The following is a 16,998-nucleotide window of genomic DNA, read 5'->3' on the forward strand; positions in this document are numbered from 1 at the left end:
CGGGCTGGCGGGGGCTGCCCGGAAAACTTCTCTCGAGGGGTTTGTGCCATTTCCAGTTAAGCCAGGGAGGGAAATGTTTTGACTGTAGTTAACAAAGGAAAAATCCTGTGGACTTTTTTTTTGAAAGAGTTTAGTGGTTGTCTCCAAAATAGGCAGCTAATAATTTCTTCTTTCAAGTTTTAAAAAACACCACCACCAAAAGAAAACCACAAAGTACAACCATAACCATCTGAAGCTTTTATGTTCCTGTTAAAACTCTTTTCACTTTTGGCAGGGTCACCCAAAGACTCCCTCTCTATTAGATCTGTAGTAGCCAGGGCAGTTGCCACAGCTGAAGCTTTTAAGATGCTGAGTATGGGTGGGTGTATTGAGGCTATGAGCGTGGTTCTGCAGGGGTCTGAAGGGCCTCTCCTAGCCTGACACTGGCAAGGGAACAATTTATTTGTATCCACAAGAAATAGGAGAGGCGCAGGGAACCTGAATGTCATCGCAGTTGAAACTGGGTTTGTGTTGTGTTTGTTGAGGGGCAAAAGAGGAAACAGTGGCTAGGTTTGTTGGGAGCAAAAGAGAGGAATGGAGCCAGTGGGTAAAGGGAAGATGACTATAAGTAAATTAAGACCCTTGAAAGAATCTCAAGTTTTCATAACCCCGTTGGCATACATAGGTCTGGGGAGAGAAGAGGGACAGTTATGCACATGTTGGTGTTCTAGATTAAAATCAACACCTTGTATTTTTTTACTAGAGGCTTGCACTGTCACTGAAAAAAGCTAGTTTTGCTTTTTCTGCAGTCTTGCTGCTTGTTGCCACCTTCTGTACCATCTTATCCCCATGCTGGCACCATTGTTTATACAGCAGTGTGGTGAGGTAGCATGGAGTATTACCCACAGATTCACACTAACTTTTTAAACATTTTTTCTGATTAACCTAGTTAGTACTCACATCTGGTTCTCTGCACAGCCATAGGGATACTTATGGTAGCTCAAGGAAAGATCTGCGATGGGGAGGGAAAGGTTTTTTTTTTTGGTATATAAATGGATAGGTATGTATGTAAAAGCACTGTTGTGGGTTTTTTTTAATGTATGTATGTATACACATAGGCACACACACCCCTGTAAAGGGATTGTGCAACTACAATGTTGCACATTCTGAGTCTTGTGTTGAACAGAGGGAGTGCCATTGATAAAGCGGTTGTGGGGGAGGTTTACAAGTGCGAGAGGTGACTAGCAGTCTGAGTAGACATATCTAGTAAGGGTGAGTTTGCAAAAGTAGTTCTTGCTGGAGCAGGGGAGTGAGATTAGAAGCCAGAGAAGAGGGGATGGAGAATTTCTGTGTGAGTATGGAAACAGAGGAGTGAGACTTTTTACTCATCTGTTCAGCCATCTCTTCAACCTCTCTTAGGCAAGCAAATTTTATTTTCTGGAACAGATTAGGATAGAGCCTGGGATTCCTGAGTATCACTTTTTTTTTGGAATTAGCAAATATCAGGAAATCCCGGAGCAAAACAGGGATTATCCCTTTCTCATGCAAGTTCATCCAGAAATTTGCATCCAACTAATGCTGGAAGGTAATTTATTGGCTCAAACAGCAAAGCATTGCATCTGGTTATAACACATATGGGTACTGAGATTATAACATGGTGGCATCACTTTTCTTTTGTTAGAAGTGGATACTTACACAAGGTTAGATTGACTATACTAATATTGTCATTTCCAGAAGCACTCACAAATGAAGAGGATGTAAAAGAAATAAGCAATTGTAAGAACTTAAGTTTATTAATTAGCTTTAATTTCAGTCTCTTCAATACATCTAGATTGAACTACAGTTTTCTATTAAGTAATAATATATTGTTTGTTGTATAAAAAAATCCTGTTACACTCAAGGTTTTTAAGAGATGAGATGGTTTGGTCTTACCCTCATTGCTTTGGCTGTATGACAAAGACTTATTTTCTGAATGTGACTCAAATCTGCATTCAAATTCTGCTTTGGCTATGGAATTTTAAATTTCCTTGTTGTCTTCTGTTGTGCTTATCACCTTAGTATTTCAGTACTCAACAAATGTCCCCCTTAATTGACAAAATGCTCCTAAGACAAGGAAATAATCATCCTCCCACTCCACATGAAGAATGAAAGATAAAACTATGGAGACCAAATCTGGTCCAGGTAGGATCTGATTTGTTTTCAGGACATTGAGTTCTGTGTCCTGGTTTATATTAAGTGCACAGGTGTAAATAAATTGAACATCTGGTCTAAGCCTATGCTGCTTTTGCAAATCAAGCACTCAGATTTTGGGAGAAGCACCCCTAGAATAAAAACATTTTTAAAGTAATTTATGTAGAGTCATGAACAGATTCTGTAGCAAAAGCAGGGATAAAACATACTTGAGAACAGTGTTAACTTATTTTAAACCACGGTATTGTGAAGTATTTTTGTTTTAAACAGCTCCCTTTTCCTGTGATCCTCTTTTCCATCATTGTGTCCTGCCTACCCTCTGTGACCTCTCTCACTTGTGGTAACATAGCTGTTTCCATATCCATCTGGTGAGGTGGATCACAGAATTAATCAGGCTGGAAGAAAAAAAAAAAGACTGACTTTTGAGTCAGTTGAGTTACTTGGCTCCTATAAACAGCTGGATGGGCAGGGGAACAAGAGATGCAGTTGTTACCACTTACTGCCTGTATGAGTGCTGGAAAACACCTAAGCCATTTTGCCTCTCCACTTCCCTCTTCCATTAATCCTGTAAATCTTATATGCTTCATTTCTTCCCATTTACTCATCAAATGACACCAGGTTCCTGTCGGCAAGAATTTCTTTTCTTGCACCATCCTATTAAGAGCTTTTGCTTTCAGTTTCTCGGCTCAATTCTGAACTACTCTGCTGCTTTTCATCTTGCTCTATCAGCTGTGTTTCCAGGATGCTGTCTTTCTCTGGCTTGTGTTTCTTTCATGTTGGTGGTTTTGGTTTTTTTTTTTTTTTTTGCTTCAGCCTCCAAAGACAATCTACTTTCATCCTCCTATCCCTTGCTTCCTCTCCCACATTGTTTAAAAAAAAAAACAAAAGCACTTACAATGTGCAGTAGAGAACAATACAGAACTGGCAAGGGAGTGGATTAAATGACCTAATGTCTAATATAGTGTTCTCCTGCCAGCTATTTTTGTTTGAGTTCAGATGTCGGTAACTATTTGACCTCTTAAAATCTAATCCCACAATACCCAGCCCTTTCCTTGTTTATCTTTGTTTTGATTACTGATCTTGTTAAGTAAAATTTTATATACATTTGTGAGGTCTGAAATAGGCTAAGCCCATTTTCTTGTTGCCAACAGTTTTGATGGTAGTGATTATCAAGCAATCTGTGTTTAATCAACATAGCTGAATAACATTATTAAAATAGTTACATTTCAAAAGCAAAGTCTGTCTTCATACTGGAAATTAAAGAAATTACTTACTAACCACTTAAAATCACACCATGTGTTTTGGCTTGCTAAGGAGGTGTATGCGTTTAAAGCAATTTCTGCGTATCTCAAGCAATCACTTATTTTTGACAATAGATAATAATTATGTAAAATATCTTTAACTTTGGATAGAAGTTATGCATCTGTTCAGAAATACACTTGTAAAATCAGGCAAGAAACATATTTGCAGAGCCCAACATACTGGAGTTAGCATCCAGGGCTTAGACTCTAGAACAATATAGTAGCACCAGAAGTGTTGCCCATTTTCAAACCAAGAATACTGCTTTGTGTAACTTTTTTTTTTTTTTGAGGGTAGATGTCTTTACCTGGGGTAGAGCAGACTATTCTGAAATTGCATCTTGAAAGTTTGAGATCACTCACATTTTACACATTACATTGTGCTGTGTACCCGCTCAGTGGAGTGTTTCTTTTAAAACATTTGAATCAACCTCCTCATGTCACTTCTGAAGTTACTTTTGAAAGTTGGTGTCTCATGTTTTAAGTTCACCCACTCAACATACTTCCAGTTTTTCAATGTAGTGGTCAGCCTGCACCAACATGATTACTCCAACAGTGTTCAGATGAAGAGATACTAAAATCCATGTGAAAGGTAGTATTGGAATAGTTTATCGTAGATAAAACTTCTTAATCCTGATGAAGTGTTTGTTTCGTTGCCTGAAACTGCAGCATTTCTGTATTTGCCAGAACTCTAGGGTAGATGAGATTTTTTTTGTTTACACCAAGAGGTTATATACCCTGTTGTTGTAATTCTGGATGTTCCTGATTTACTGAGCTCTTTGTTTTCCTGTAATATAAGAACAAATGCCATGGACTGATGTCAAGATTCACTTTTCAGCCATTCTTAATTAAATCCCTATTGCTAAATTAACTATTTAATATAACTGTCTAAACCGTGTAATATTTATTATCATTAGCTATATTTCTAAGTGTTTACTACTCACCATTGAAGAATGATTCCTTTTAGGCTCAAAATGTGTGATTTTGTTAGCTCGCTGGTGTGAGGCAGTTTATGGGAATGGTACCAGGAAAACTCAGAAATAGTGGCTTCATCAGACGTGTGAACTTTTGCACCTGCCTGTACCTCCAGGTTTAACAGTGTGCTATTTACTGACCTTGTGTGTACTCTTCAGCTTTTATTTGCAGAGTATTACTCTTCAAACTGTTTGCCAAATAAAGCTGGGAGGAGAAGCAACTTTCTCTTCATCTTTCTGTCCCTAGTCTTCATTCTCATGGCTATGGGATGAATGAGGTCTCAACAGTAGAATTATTAGCTAACTCTCTTGCCTGTATTCCTATAGATTTCCCCTGTGGCAGCTGAAATTAGCACAGTCCATAACACTTTATTTCAGTACTGCTGAGCACTTCTGAGTATCAGAAATGAAACGGACTCACTGTACTCTTTTCTGTTTGCTACTGTTGGTCATCAGAGCTGTGGGCAGTAGCAAAATAAAGGCATGGCTTAATCTGGAGAACTGAGTGTGTGGCTTTTTAAGCAGCTTAACTGATCTAAGCTCGTCCTGCTGCTTGAAAACAAGAGTTCTTGCTTTTTCCCTCCATCCTTGCTAGGTTTTGCATTTTGACTGCTTCTCTTGTGTTGTCACTAGCACTCTTAATGCTGTGTGGTCAGCTGAACTGGGGAGCTGATTTGTTTTAAAATTAAACCAGTCAAGCTAAAACAAGCATACTGATGCGCATGCACCCAAAAGGCTTTCCACTGAGCTACCTCTGGATGGCCTTGGGGGCTACCAGCCGAACCTTGTATTGACTCAAGGGAGGGAGTGGGGCAATGTGGTTGTATGGGGGGGACTACCTACTCAGACAGTACCGTTAGGTGGGATTGATTTAACTGCTGACTCCAGAACTGTCAGTGAAGCGGCAGTGGTACATTATCTTTCTCTGCTGACATCTTTGAAGAGCAGCAGCAAACTGCTTAAGGGGGAAGATACAAGGAAGTCCCTCGAGGGCCAAGAACCTGGTGAACGGATCTTGAGGTCAGACTCAGAAAGTGAGAAGAAGGGTGAACAAACTTTTATGGAAAGACCACTTATGACGAACTGTAAAGAAGTACCCAACTACAAGCTCATCAGATCTGCAGTAGTCTCGGAAAAACAGAGGTATCAAAGCACTTTCACTATGGCTATTCTTTAAGAACTCTTGGGAAAGGTTTGATGAAAATTTTCGTCTCAATTTAAGAAAGAAATTTTTTACAGTGAGAACAATCACTCACTGGAACGACCACCCCAGGGACATGGTGAGGTTCCCATCACTGGAGGTTTCTAAGATGCAATTTGACAGGGTGCTAAATAACATCATTTGAGCTCCCTTTCCCACGAAAGGTTGGACCAGATGATCTTTTGAGGTTCCTCCCAACCTGCGCTGCTCTGTGGTTCTAGAAATTTTTTTTGTGGGGGTGAAGTCATCTATACCAGAAATACAAAAGGTGGAGATGCACCTGCTGGTGGGCAGCCTGTCTAGGAAGGTTCTCCAATGTATTATGTATGTGAATGAATACAGCAAAACTACCAGATTTAAAAAATGCCAGTGATGTATTTGTTTCCATTAGAAGGCTCCTCTCTTCCCTTACATTCTCTAGGTGCTGGAGTAGGTATACAGCTTCTTGGGGTTGGGGAGGAACACCCTTTAAATATTTCAAGAACAAATGTTAGACATGTTAGATCCTGTAGAGGATCTTTCAGTTGTGAATGAATTTTTCGAGAATTAACCGTATTTTAACTCTGTATATGCTTTGACACAACTAAGATAAATTATATCTTCAAATACAGTTAATTACACACAAATTTGACACATTAATTTGGCATGTCACTATTAGGAACTTCAATATGTGTAATTTTTTTCTTGCTTTAAATCTTTTAAAATTGATTTCTAAAGCTAAAATCCTTCTGAATTGTTTTTGTTATATACTTTTTTGTGCTTCCTACTCACAGGCAGAATGGGTATTGTACTGCATCATAAGGAGTAGGAGAGCGTCAGTAAAATTACTGGTTTAGTTTTGGGAGCTGCTCCAGTGTTTTCACAGTGCTTGAAAGCATGGAAAACTCTTCATAAGTATGCCCTGATACTGGTAGTTTTGTGACTGCTGGAACTCATGCAGCTTCATTTCCTGTATATATTTATGCTGTGAGGTTGATCAGTTATAAGCTGTGAATTAAAACTTTACCATGGTATTTATTTCTTTGTAATGACAAATTTTAATTAGATGTTAATTTGTCTTCCAGTCTTTTCTTGAGTTACAATGTTCAGAATCCTCCATCCTCTACACTAGTGTCCTTTCTTTAGGAAAGCTTCCATGAATTTAAAGTTTTCTACTGTTCTGTAGTAGTTGATTGGAAAGGACCAATGAGTAAAATTGTTGGACTAAATGACATGAGGAAACCCCAGATAGACACAAAGATATTTCACTGTAGGAAAACAATCTCAAAATAGGAAAACTGTGTTAACACCCTTTGAAAATAAATACTGTTGAAGTTTTCAATTCTTGCATTTCTAGTAATTCTTACAGAATTGTATCTATTTAAAAGAAAAATAGATACTTGATGTCAGTGGTATTAAACCAAATGTAATCTATGTTATTGAAACTACAATGAAACTAAGGAGGGATGCAAAACTAGTTGCCGGATAGGTTGGCTTTGGTGGCAGATAGGAAGTTAATGCTTCCTTTCGGTGGCCATCTTTGAGAGCAAAGGGGTGGAGGAGGAGAGGGAGGTCGGTGGGAGAGGTGCGAAGCCCTAGTGCAGAGCACAGAACTGCATCAGCCCACATCGGGGATTCTTATCCCCCATAAAGGGTGGGTAGCAGTGACAGGAAGGGAAGAGAAATTTCTTCACCCCTCTTCAAGGCTGAAGCAAAAAAAACCCATCATGTTTTATCATACTCCAAATGTGTAAATCAGCTGGAGTACTTTTGTGTGTAGGTTTGTTCAAGTCCTACTTAGAAAAAAAATTAAGTGTAATGCAGTAAAAAAGACAGTCACAATGTGTGCAGCTTAATGTATTTGGAAATTCAGGTAAAGCTGATGTGAGGGGAAATGGGTGTGGGTGTAGTGAGAGAGGGAAATAGCAGTATTTAAATTTTTTTTTTTTTTTCTGGTTTGTAGGACTGTTTAGCCTTCTGTTTTACTGAGAAGTGTGACTGCAGCTGTTTTGTGGATTCTGATGGTGTATATCTTTCTGTGCGCTCTCTTTATGCAGTTTCCCAGTGTGACAGAAAACTTCATAAAAATCTGTAAAGGAGTTGTCCTGAGTTAACATATAATTCAATAAGATGAAATATGCATTTATGACTCTTCCATCTCTTCTATGCAATTTGATTTTTGGTTGACTGGAAAATCCCATTAAAACATCTCTGAAATGCTGTCATATGTGCCTTGCTTCAGGGAAAGACAGGCAAGGTGGAAACTTGCATTAAAATATGCAGACGGTGCGTAAATATTTGGAAAAGAGGGCTTTATTTCCACATTTCTCTACCTTAGTTTAGCATTTCACAAAGAAATTACATTTTATTGTTTTCTGGCTAATTTTTCTAAATTAAATGAGGTGTGAGACATTGGCCTACCAAACAAGTGCTAAATGCAGTTTTTGTAAAGAGCAGAATATTTGCCTCACCTTTGCCTCATCACAGAAAAGCAAAATAAACTTCATGAAGTAGTGGGCTTGTGTTTGTTAGAAAATTATTGCATGTAAAACAAAGATGCCAATGTGAAATTATCCCGGTTTCTTTTGGCTACAGAAATGCATGTTCTGAGATCTGGAATCTTTGGGTTTTTTTAAATAGCTGCTTGAAAAATACTGGTAGTTTAGAGGGAAACCAATTTTAAGAAAATAGCAATTTCTCCTTATCTTTCACAGTATTGTAACAATTTCAAGAAAAACTTCAGTGAGTTGAAGATAATCTTTTTCAAATGTATGATGTCAGGTCTGTTTTTTTTTTCTGTGAAGAGACTTGAATATTGGATGCAGACTGATGCAGTTGGAGGCTAAATTTTGTACAGTCAGTTTGTGTTATTGGAAAATCAATAAAGGTATTGTTTGTGAGATTTGGGTCATGGTTTTGCTTTTTAAGATGTGTTCGGGAAGAAAGTATCTATATGAGTTTCAAAGTAGAAAAAATGGTACATTTTTAGCTTTGATTTTGTGACCTTTGCTGAGTGGACAAACTGTACCTGCAATGAAATTATATTCTTGTGACTGGACTCTGCCCAGGTACTGTTGCTTGGCCCTTCTCTCCCATGTGTGGAGAGTTATAATCTGAAGTAAAGATAGTACTCTCTTTCTTTTTCTTTTCTCCTCTACCTGACTCATAAATGCTTTTAAAAGGCAGACAGCACTGTTGTAGTCTACTTTCTGCTTATCCTGAATGTTTTAATGTGTTATTTGGGGGCAGATGGGAGACCCAGAGCTGAATGAAAAAGGGAGATTACAGACAGTGAGTAGGATCCATTAGAGAGACCACTTTCCGTCTATCAACTCGATTTCTATTATGTGCTAGTGTTTACTTCCCTGGTCCTAATCCAGTGTTAAACCACTTTGGAGAGGAACTGGATAATAGTTACTCATTTCATACGGGTCACCGGATTGCTTCCCTCCTTTCATAGCTGGGTAGTTACCAATAAAAGGTATGTGTGGTCTCTCTTGTGTGTATATAATAATCCATGCTTTCTTTGAAAAACTGTGTAATACTAAAATCTGAAGGTCATCTGGCTCCTGAACTTTAGCAAATGGTTGAAACATTTGGGAAATTATGTCTGGCCACAAACCGTAGAATATGCTAAACAAGATATTAATAATGTGAAGGTTGTTAGAAGCTAAATGCTTAGCCATTTTAGCATACTGGAGAACATAAGTAAGAACTGCTATACCGAATCAGCCAAAAAGGCAGCCTGGTGTTGTGTGTTGTGCCAGCAGCTGGCAGGAGATGCTATGGGAAAAGTCTTAGAGCAGAGCATGGACACAGAGCCTTCCCTGTTAAAGTCCTGGTTATCAGTAGATTGGAAGCTTCATGGGATAGAGGATGCATCTGGAGGATTGTGTTACAGTAATCACCAAACCTCTGCCTCACTGATTTCCTTTCTGTTTTTTAAACCTATTTATACTATCATCCTGAAGAGCATCTAATGGCAGCAAGTTCCATAATTTAGGCACTATGTGAAAATTCATTTCCTTTGATTTATTTACATCTATGTCAGCTTAGGTCAGTGAGTACCCTTCTGTTTCTCGTGTTGTGAGAAACAATGGTTAGCTGTAATGTGTTTATCTTCTCTTCTCTAGTCACAGGTACATAGCCAAGAGACTAACTGATCTGGACAGACTCTGTGTGATATGATTCGATCAGCTGAATGTCTGCCTTCTCTGAACTGAGTGGTTTGTTATACAGTGTTATACAAAGGATTATTTTATTTTTCTTTTTTTTTTTTTTTAATAAAAGCAGCATGTAATTTTTAATCCATATACAATCCAGTTTCCAACTGGAGTTGAGAGCTTCTGAGTAATGTTGCTCAGTTTGTTGTCTGTAAAGCATCAGGAGATGGTCTGAACTGCAAAATGAAAGTTGGCTTATTTGTAATTTACGAAACATATGCTGTAATTTTCATTTGTATGAAAACAGGGGGACAAAACAGGGGAGGAAAATAGAATGAGTGCACATTCAAAGCTTGTTAGAGTTTAGGGAGGCTGTGAGTGAAAACATGCCATAAAGAAAACAGTCCGCAGCAATTCTGATACAGTTCATGTTTGGTTTTTTTCTTGAAAAGGGCTAGCAAGTGCATTGATTGTTTTATCTTACTATAAATTTTAAAAAAATACATGATAGCTATTCAATACGCAGCTGTCAGTTTACTAATATAGCATACGAATTTATCAATACATTATTTAAAACTTCAGCCACTTGTAAATGTGAGGCAAAGGCATCATAGTGTAGATTCCCTGGCTTATTGTGTATTGACTTTGTGTGTTACTGTATTGTAGAAGCTGATAGCACTGTGGAGAGGAAGTTGTTGAAAGTATTCATAATGGTGATCATAAACTGGATGTTAATTTTGTAGTCTGTAATTGCAAGTTTCCACTCTTTGGGTGTGGAATGTGCTTTTTTGTTTGTGGAGTTTTTTGGGTGACATGAGGGTTGGCTAGGTTGTCTCCTAGTTCCCAGTTTAGCTGTATGTGTCTTTCTTGTGTTTCTGAGCAAACACTCTGGTGTTTCAGGTTTGTAGCTCTTAGATTGGGCCCTCTGGTATCCTGTGTATTAGCAGTATTTAATTTCCACAGTAAGAACACAGTATTTGAAGACGAGACAAGCACATAGATTGCTCCAGAAATCTCCTTTGCTGTGGTGAGGTTTTTTGTTTCTGGGGTTTGGTGTTGGTTGGTTGGTTGGTTTGTTTTTTTTGCTTGAGGGAGAGCTTCACCTTGCCTATGTTTTTCTCAACTTGTTTGTCAATGTAATTTTGTAGCTCCATGGGAAGTTTTGCCAGGCATTCATTGTCACCCTGTAACAACCTTAGGTTCTTTGCTGAGGAATTGTTTGTCTAGAGCTTCCTTCCTCACAGCATCTTACTACTTTGAGTGTGGCCATGCAGTACCCATTGGGTATATCTGCAGTAGTATTTTGTTTTAGATTAAGAGTATGCTTTGGAAGCAAAACTCCCAGTTGTCACCGGTTACTGTACTTTGGTTTGTGTTGCAGAATCATTTCAGAGCATTCAGACTGAATTACTCTAGGATGAAAGTAAACCAGAAGATACGCTCCAAGAGCATACCCGTTGTAGTCCTGCTGCTGCACAGTGTTCAGCTCACAGAATTAAATTAGAATTACCCCAAAGAAAAATTCTCAACGTGTTTGTTGTGTCGGGTCCTCAGCACCAAATGTTTTGTTCTCTAGGTTCACTCCTATTGCTCTGCATTCCTGGCTAATGTGAGTGTAGTCATGGATAGAGATAAACATAATGCACTTAGAGGTTATTATTCATGACCACTGTACTTGCTTCAGATAAAGAGTCTAGCTATTCAAGCCTAAATTAGAATAGATAATACCAAAGTAGCTAATGACTTGAATTTGATTTGGAAGCTGACAATTAAACAGTAATTAGGTCAGTGAGCACCAGAACTATAATAAAGCTGTTTTCCTGTCTCTGTTACCTTTTGCCCTTTCACACTTTATTAATCTGAGTTCTCCTCCATTCTCTAACATGCTTATTCCTGTGACCCTAACCACCACAATATTGTGACAGCTTTTATGCGCTGGCTGCGTTCTTTCACTATACTCGTCTCCAACTTTTTTAACTTGCCAGCTTGCAGAGGTCTGTACAGGCTGTGCCTGGTCCTGAGCATGGTGTATGCTTTCTGACTACCTACTTTCTGCCAGCAGAAATGGATAATGATTTACAGCCGCCCAAGGCGCCGTGCCTCCTGAGATACTGCCGCAATTAGTAAACCCCATCTTTACTTCAGTGAGAACATTAATGGGTTTCCTCTGTTCTTCTTGGTCATTGATTTTCATGGAAAACTTATGGTAGCACAGAAGAAGAAATGTGTGTCAGATTTAGTTAAAAGATATTGGGGGGGAACAGAAGCTGGAATGGGCAAGTAACACAGTATCATTAGTTTTGTGTCCAAACAAAATCAGAATAAAAATACATCCTACTGTGAAAGCTTTATTTAATTGTTCACCATTCCCACTTGAAAAAGGAGAGGAATTGGTTTTTATTGTGTCAACACTTAAATGGATTATCAAGTTAAATACCCTAAATTTGAGTTCCCAAAGCATAGTGATAATGTCTAACCTAAAGCAATGTCTTTTAGCAGTAGCTTACAGAAGACTGAGGTGTCTGAAATGCCGCTATGTGGGCTGCTCAGAAAGGTGTGGGCTGCTCAGGAAGGCATGGTCTCTTGAGGATTTGTGCAATTCTGGTTTCAATACAGATAGTTACCTAAGTGTTCAGTTATGCCTCCAAGGAACTGCCCCAGGTGGTCCCCACAAACTTTAAAACAATTAAACCCACTGAAATTCTCCCTTACTAAAGGGAAGGTGTTATTACTTCTACTCCTAGATGTCCTACTCGCCAAAATGTGTATATGAGGAGGCTGCTCTTGTGTGGTTTTGAAGTGGAGGGGAAGGAAGATGTAGCTTATAATAACTCCCCATTTGAACTGAAGGAGCCTGGAAGTAACCAGAGAATAACCAGCCAGAATATTGGCACAGCTTTAAAACAACAAAGAACACTAAGTAAAGAAGGGGTAATGGAGTTGAGGCAGAAGCTTAGACTTCTGTCTCAGCCAGCTTAAGTCCTGTCCAGCTGCAGTCATGAGGAGCCACCTTTTCTTTGCTAACAGGGCGGTGTTTGAGAGTTGTACTCAGCATGCTACTTCTGTGAGTAATGATATATTTTATTGGTTTTAAGACGTAATGGCAGTCTGCTAAGGACAGGTTTCTCTTAGTGATCTGGTCTGTGGTTTCAGGTTCATGTGTAATCAAAATCAATGATAATATTTTATAATGCTGTGATTGTATAGCATTTACAAAGCAGAGGTATTTTTTCAGTTCTCTATTTCACTCTTACCCTTGTCCCATGTATTCTCAGGTGGGACAAATCTTTTGTATCCTTGTCTGATAGAGCAGTTTCTGAAGTGTTCCATCCCTCTTTATTCTCACCCAAATTCCCTGGAAAAGTTTGTTGCTGCAAGCAAACCAAACTTAATAAATATAGGCTTCTCCCACATCCTTAAATTATGAACTTCCAGTTCAGAGAAAAATCAATAAATTTCTCCAGCATTTGAATCCATGTGAATTCTTTTGTGCACTTTTCCTGGGGAAAAAGTTCTTTTGAAACATTATAATAAGTAAAATTGTGGTCTTCCATAACATTTTTTCCAAGGATGTAGAAGACATTTGGTGGGACTGGGATTTTTAGGTAGGCATGTTAACACATTTTGAATAAATAGCAGTCGGATAATTATCATCAGTCTTCCTGTGTAATCATTTAATGTTTTCATTTTTCTTCTAAACAAACCTCCCACGGGCGTGTTTCAGTTTTATCATTGCACCTGGTTTGGGGCTGGGGACTAGAAAAAGGGTGTTTATTTTTAGACTGAACATCTACTGATGTTTTAGTTCGCAGTGTCCCTTCAATGTACTTGATTTCCTAAAAAGCTCCAGAAGAACCTAAATATTTCTAATTTTAAAAAATTGTATAGCTCTGTGTGGCATCTGGTTGTAAATTCCATCCCAGTGGTCTCATTAATAATACAGATTACAAAACTAAAATTAATAGCTGTATCCCCTGTTAGAGTTGTCTTGCAGAATGAAAGAAGCCACTTCCCTCTTCTCTATCTGGGTACTGTAATGTGCATTCCTCCCCAGTTGTGAGAGAAGCATGATGGCCAGCAGGTCAAGGGAGGTGAGTCTTCCTTTCTGCTCTGCTCTGGTGAGACCCCACCTGGAATGCTGCGTCCAGTTCTGGAGCCTGCGACATAGGAAAGACATGGACCTGTTGGAGCATGTCCAGAGGAGGGCCACAAGGATGATCAGAGGGCTGGAGCACCTCTCCCATGAGGAGAGGCTGAGAGAATTGGGCTTCTTCAGCCCGGAGAAGAGAAGGCTCCAGGGTGACCTTATAGCGGGCCTACAGGAAAGCTGGGGAGGGACTTTTTAAAAGGGCGTGTAGTGATAGGACGAGGGGTAATGGCTTCAAGCTAGAAGAAGGTAGATTTAGAATAGATATTAGGAAGAAGTTTTTCTCTCTGAGGGTGGTGAGGCACTGGAACAGGTTGCCCAGAGAAGCTGTGGATACCCCATCCCTGGAGGCGTTCAAGGCCAGGCTGGATGGGGCTTTGAGCAGCCTGATCTAGTGGGAGGTGTCCCTGCCTATATCCCGGGGGGGAGGTTGGAACTAGATGTTCTTCGAGGTCCCTTTCAACCTATGGCCCTGCAGTATTTTAAGTCCCTGTTAATGCAGCAAGTGAGAAACTCAATGAGGGAAAATACTGCTGCTGCTTTACATGATTCTTATTTTCCCTTCTCTTTGTAATCCCTTCCCTTAAGGACCTGCTTTGTTCTTGATGCTCTGTCTCCCTAGAACACATGACAGTCAGTCAGTGAGTGAGAATAATGAAAGCAGTTTGGATTTGTGTGCCCTCCATCAGATCCTCTGTCCTTTAATGATGTCTGCTGCACACAAGTTTCCATTAAGCTCGCAGTCAGGAAATGTACCCAGCAGAGGTATACCTGTCAACCAAATATGGTTATCTTAACAAATGCAACAAAATCTTGCAGAAATACTGTCTTGAGCCAACAACTTTTAATGCTGAAATCAGCTTCCTGGTTTAAGGGATACACGGCACTGCTAGAATATGATTACCAGCTTTGGAAACATGTATAAAAATAGTCTACGCTATGGTTTGTTACTTCAGTGTTAGTTCCTTAAACTTCCATGTGAACTGTTGCTACTCAGTAAGACACGACAGCCCTTTGGTGGTAAGCACAGTACTGCTGGTAAATAGCATGGGCCTTGATGGTATGTCTCTCCTTTGCACTCTCATGTGCTTCAGAATTCATTATATTTCCCATTGCGTCATTTTATTTTCTACTAGAAATGGATGATTGATTGTTTTAGTTTTGGTTTGGTTTTTACCACTTTTCTGGCAGCCAGATAAGCAGTCAGAAAAGATCGCTTGTTGGTCAGGTACGTCAGCTTGCCATTGAACTCAGAATTTGACGTGGCTGTAGTGTTATCCATGCTGTCCACCATGTTGTCACTTTTTCACAAGCAAATCAAAAGTTATACATAACCTGTTGGAGGGCGTGGAGGGAGGAATATGTAGAAGATAGTTGGAAGAGGGATTCCTGAAATGGTAAACATTTGTGTTAATAGCAAAATACTATCTGTGGGGTTTTTTTGTTCTTGCATTTGTGTATATATGAAAAACATTGCTCTGACACTGTAGGACCATCCTAGCCTTCAGTAAGGTTCATGAAGACTTAAAAGCAGGAAACTAAACAAAGAGTTGGATAGAGGAATAAATGAGTCAGTAGCAAGTCAAGATGTTCCTGTAGCGTTGCCAGCCCTTTTCAGTTTTATTAGCTGGTTTATGAAGGTAAAAAAGATTTGTGTACTTGTCTGTGTTTGATCCCTTGTTCCAAACAACCTTTGAACTATTTAGTAAATTTGAACCAAGACTGTCAGAGAGTAGAGGACCGAAATACAATTAAGCTCCTTCCCGTAAGGGGAAGGGGCAGTTCAGTAGAGGGCAAAGACCCAAGCGGTTTCTTTGCAGTGGGAGAGTCTGTTCTGTGAGTGTAATGTCCAGGTAGTGGCAGGGCAACCGTTGCCTGTGTCTGTAATCAGCCTCTTGCCTGGTAGGTATGTGGGTGTCATAGCAGGAAGCTAGCTATGTTTTATGGGAGCTTGGAAATGAAGAAGTTTGGGGGGATATGTAAAGGGAAGGAAGGGGAGCATAAAAATGACACATATTTGTAGGAAAGTGGACACAACTAGTTCCAGGGAGCTCTAAATACTTGTAATTGCTGTAAGAATCTAAAGTAGGTTGTTGAAGAGAAGTTTTGGCACCACAGCTGCTGGAAAGCTGTATTTGATATTTCCTAGAGAAGGGCACATTGGTTCCTTTTGCAATGAAGGAAGGGTGAAGAGAAACATAATTTGTGTTTTGATGCCAATTCAGCAAATCTTTGTTTTGTCACTAGCTCATAATATTCTTGCCTCAATTTCCACAGAATAAAATAAAAGGTGTTTTTCCCTTTGTGTTTTTTTTTTCCTCCTCCTCCACATGTTTTCCCCAATCTGTGCATGTCAGTATTCTGATGTTCATTCCCAAAGATCATGATGTACCAAGCACCAGGTGCCAAGGCAGCATAGCATGCCTAGGCAGCGTCGCACGCTGCTCCTGGTGGAAAATGTCTTGTAGCAGGGGAGAGGGACGTTAGTCCCCTTGTTTCCACCAGTTCCCAGTAGGCACAGCCATCTAGTTGTGACTCAGTAAGCATGGACGTGGATGCGTGTGTTTTGCTCTTTTTTTTTTTTTTTTAATGTCATTGAAATCTACAGCCAAGTTATTTGTTAAAAGGGTGAAATATTAAAGACTAACTGAAATTCAATGCAGAAAAACTTCCCCATTAGAGAGGGGAAGCCTGGCAAGGTGCATTTCATGCGCTGTGTTGCTGCAGCTCAACAGAGCGAGTGAGCGCTCATGGGTCTTGCTCTTCTATTGCTGTGAATCTTATTTGAGAGGCTGTTGCGAAAGCAGCCACCTGAAACTGGAGGGTAATAAATGGCAAAAGAAACTAATGATGTAACAGATGAAGAGAATATTGCACCGGTAGCCATTTTTTTGTGTGACCTGCTTATGAGTAAATGCTTGGAAATTTCTTCAGCACAGATAAGGGGTTGTAACAACGTGACTACCCTGAAAATGACACTAAGTTTAATTTTATTGAAGAAGCAAGTGGCAAAGGCTGTTTTGTCTTTGTGTAGAGTAGTTTGCTAAGAAAAATGCAGGGTATATAT

General features: G+C 39.4%; 1 protein-coding gene across 1 annotated transcript in view; it reads right to left on the reverse strand.

Moving 5' to 3' along the window:
* The window catches only part of LOC104289428 (chromosome unknown open reading frame, human CXorf22), a 108,892-nt gene extending 93,667 nt beyond the window's left edge, over positions 1–15,225 (reverse strand). The window contains exon 1 of the mRNA XM_009888364.1: positions 15,109–15,225. Within this exon, the coding sequence (XP_009886666.1) occupies positions 15,109–15,225 (117 nt within the window). The remainder of the gene's footprint in view (positions 1–15,108) is intronic.
* Positions 15,226–16,998: the final 1,773 nt, after the last annotated feature.

This window comes from Charadrius vociferus, unplaced genomic scaffold, assembly GCF_000708025.1.
Source record: "Charadrius vociferus isolate BGI_N301 unplaced genomic scaffold, ASM70802v2 scaffold206, whole genome shotgun sequence".
In the NCBI taxonomy this organism is placed as follows: Eukaryota; Metazoa; Chordata; class Aves; order Charadriiformes; family Charadriidae; genus Charadrius; species Charadrius vociferus.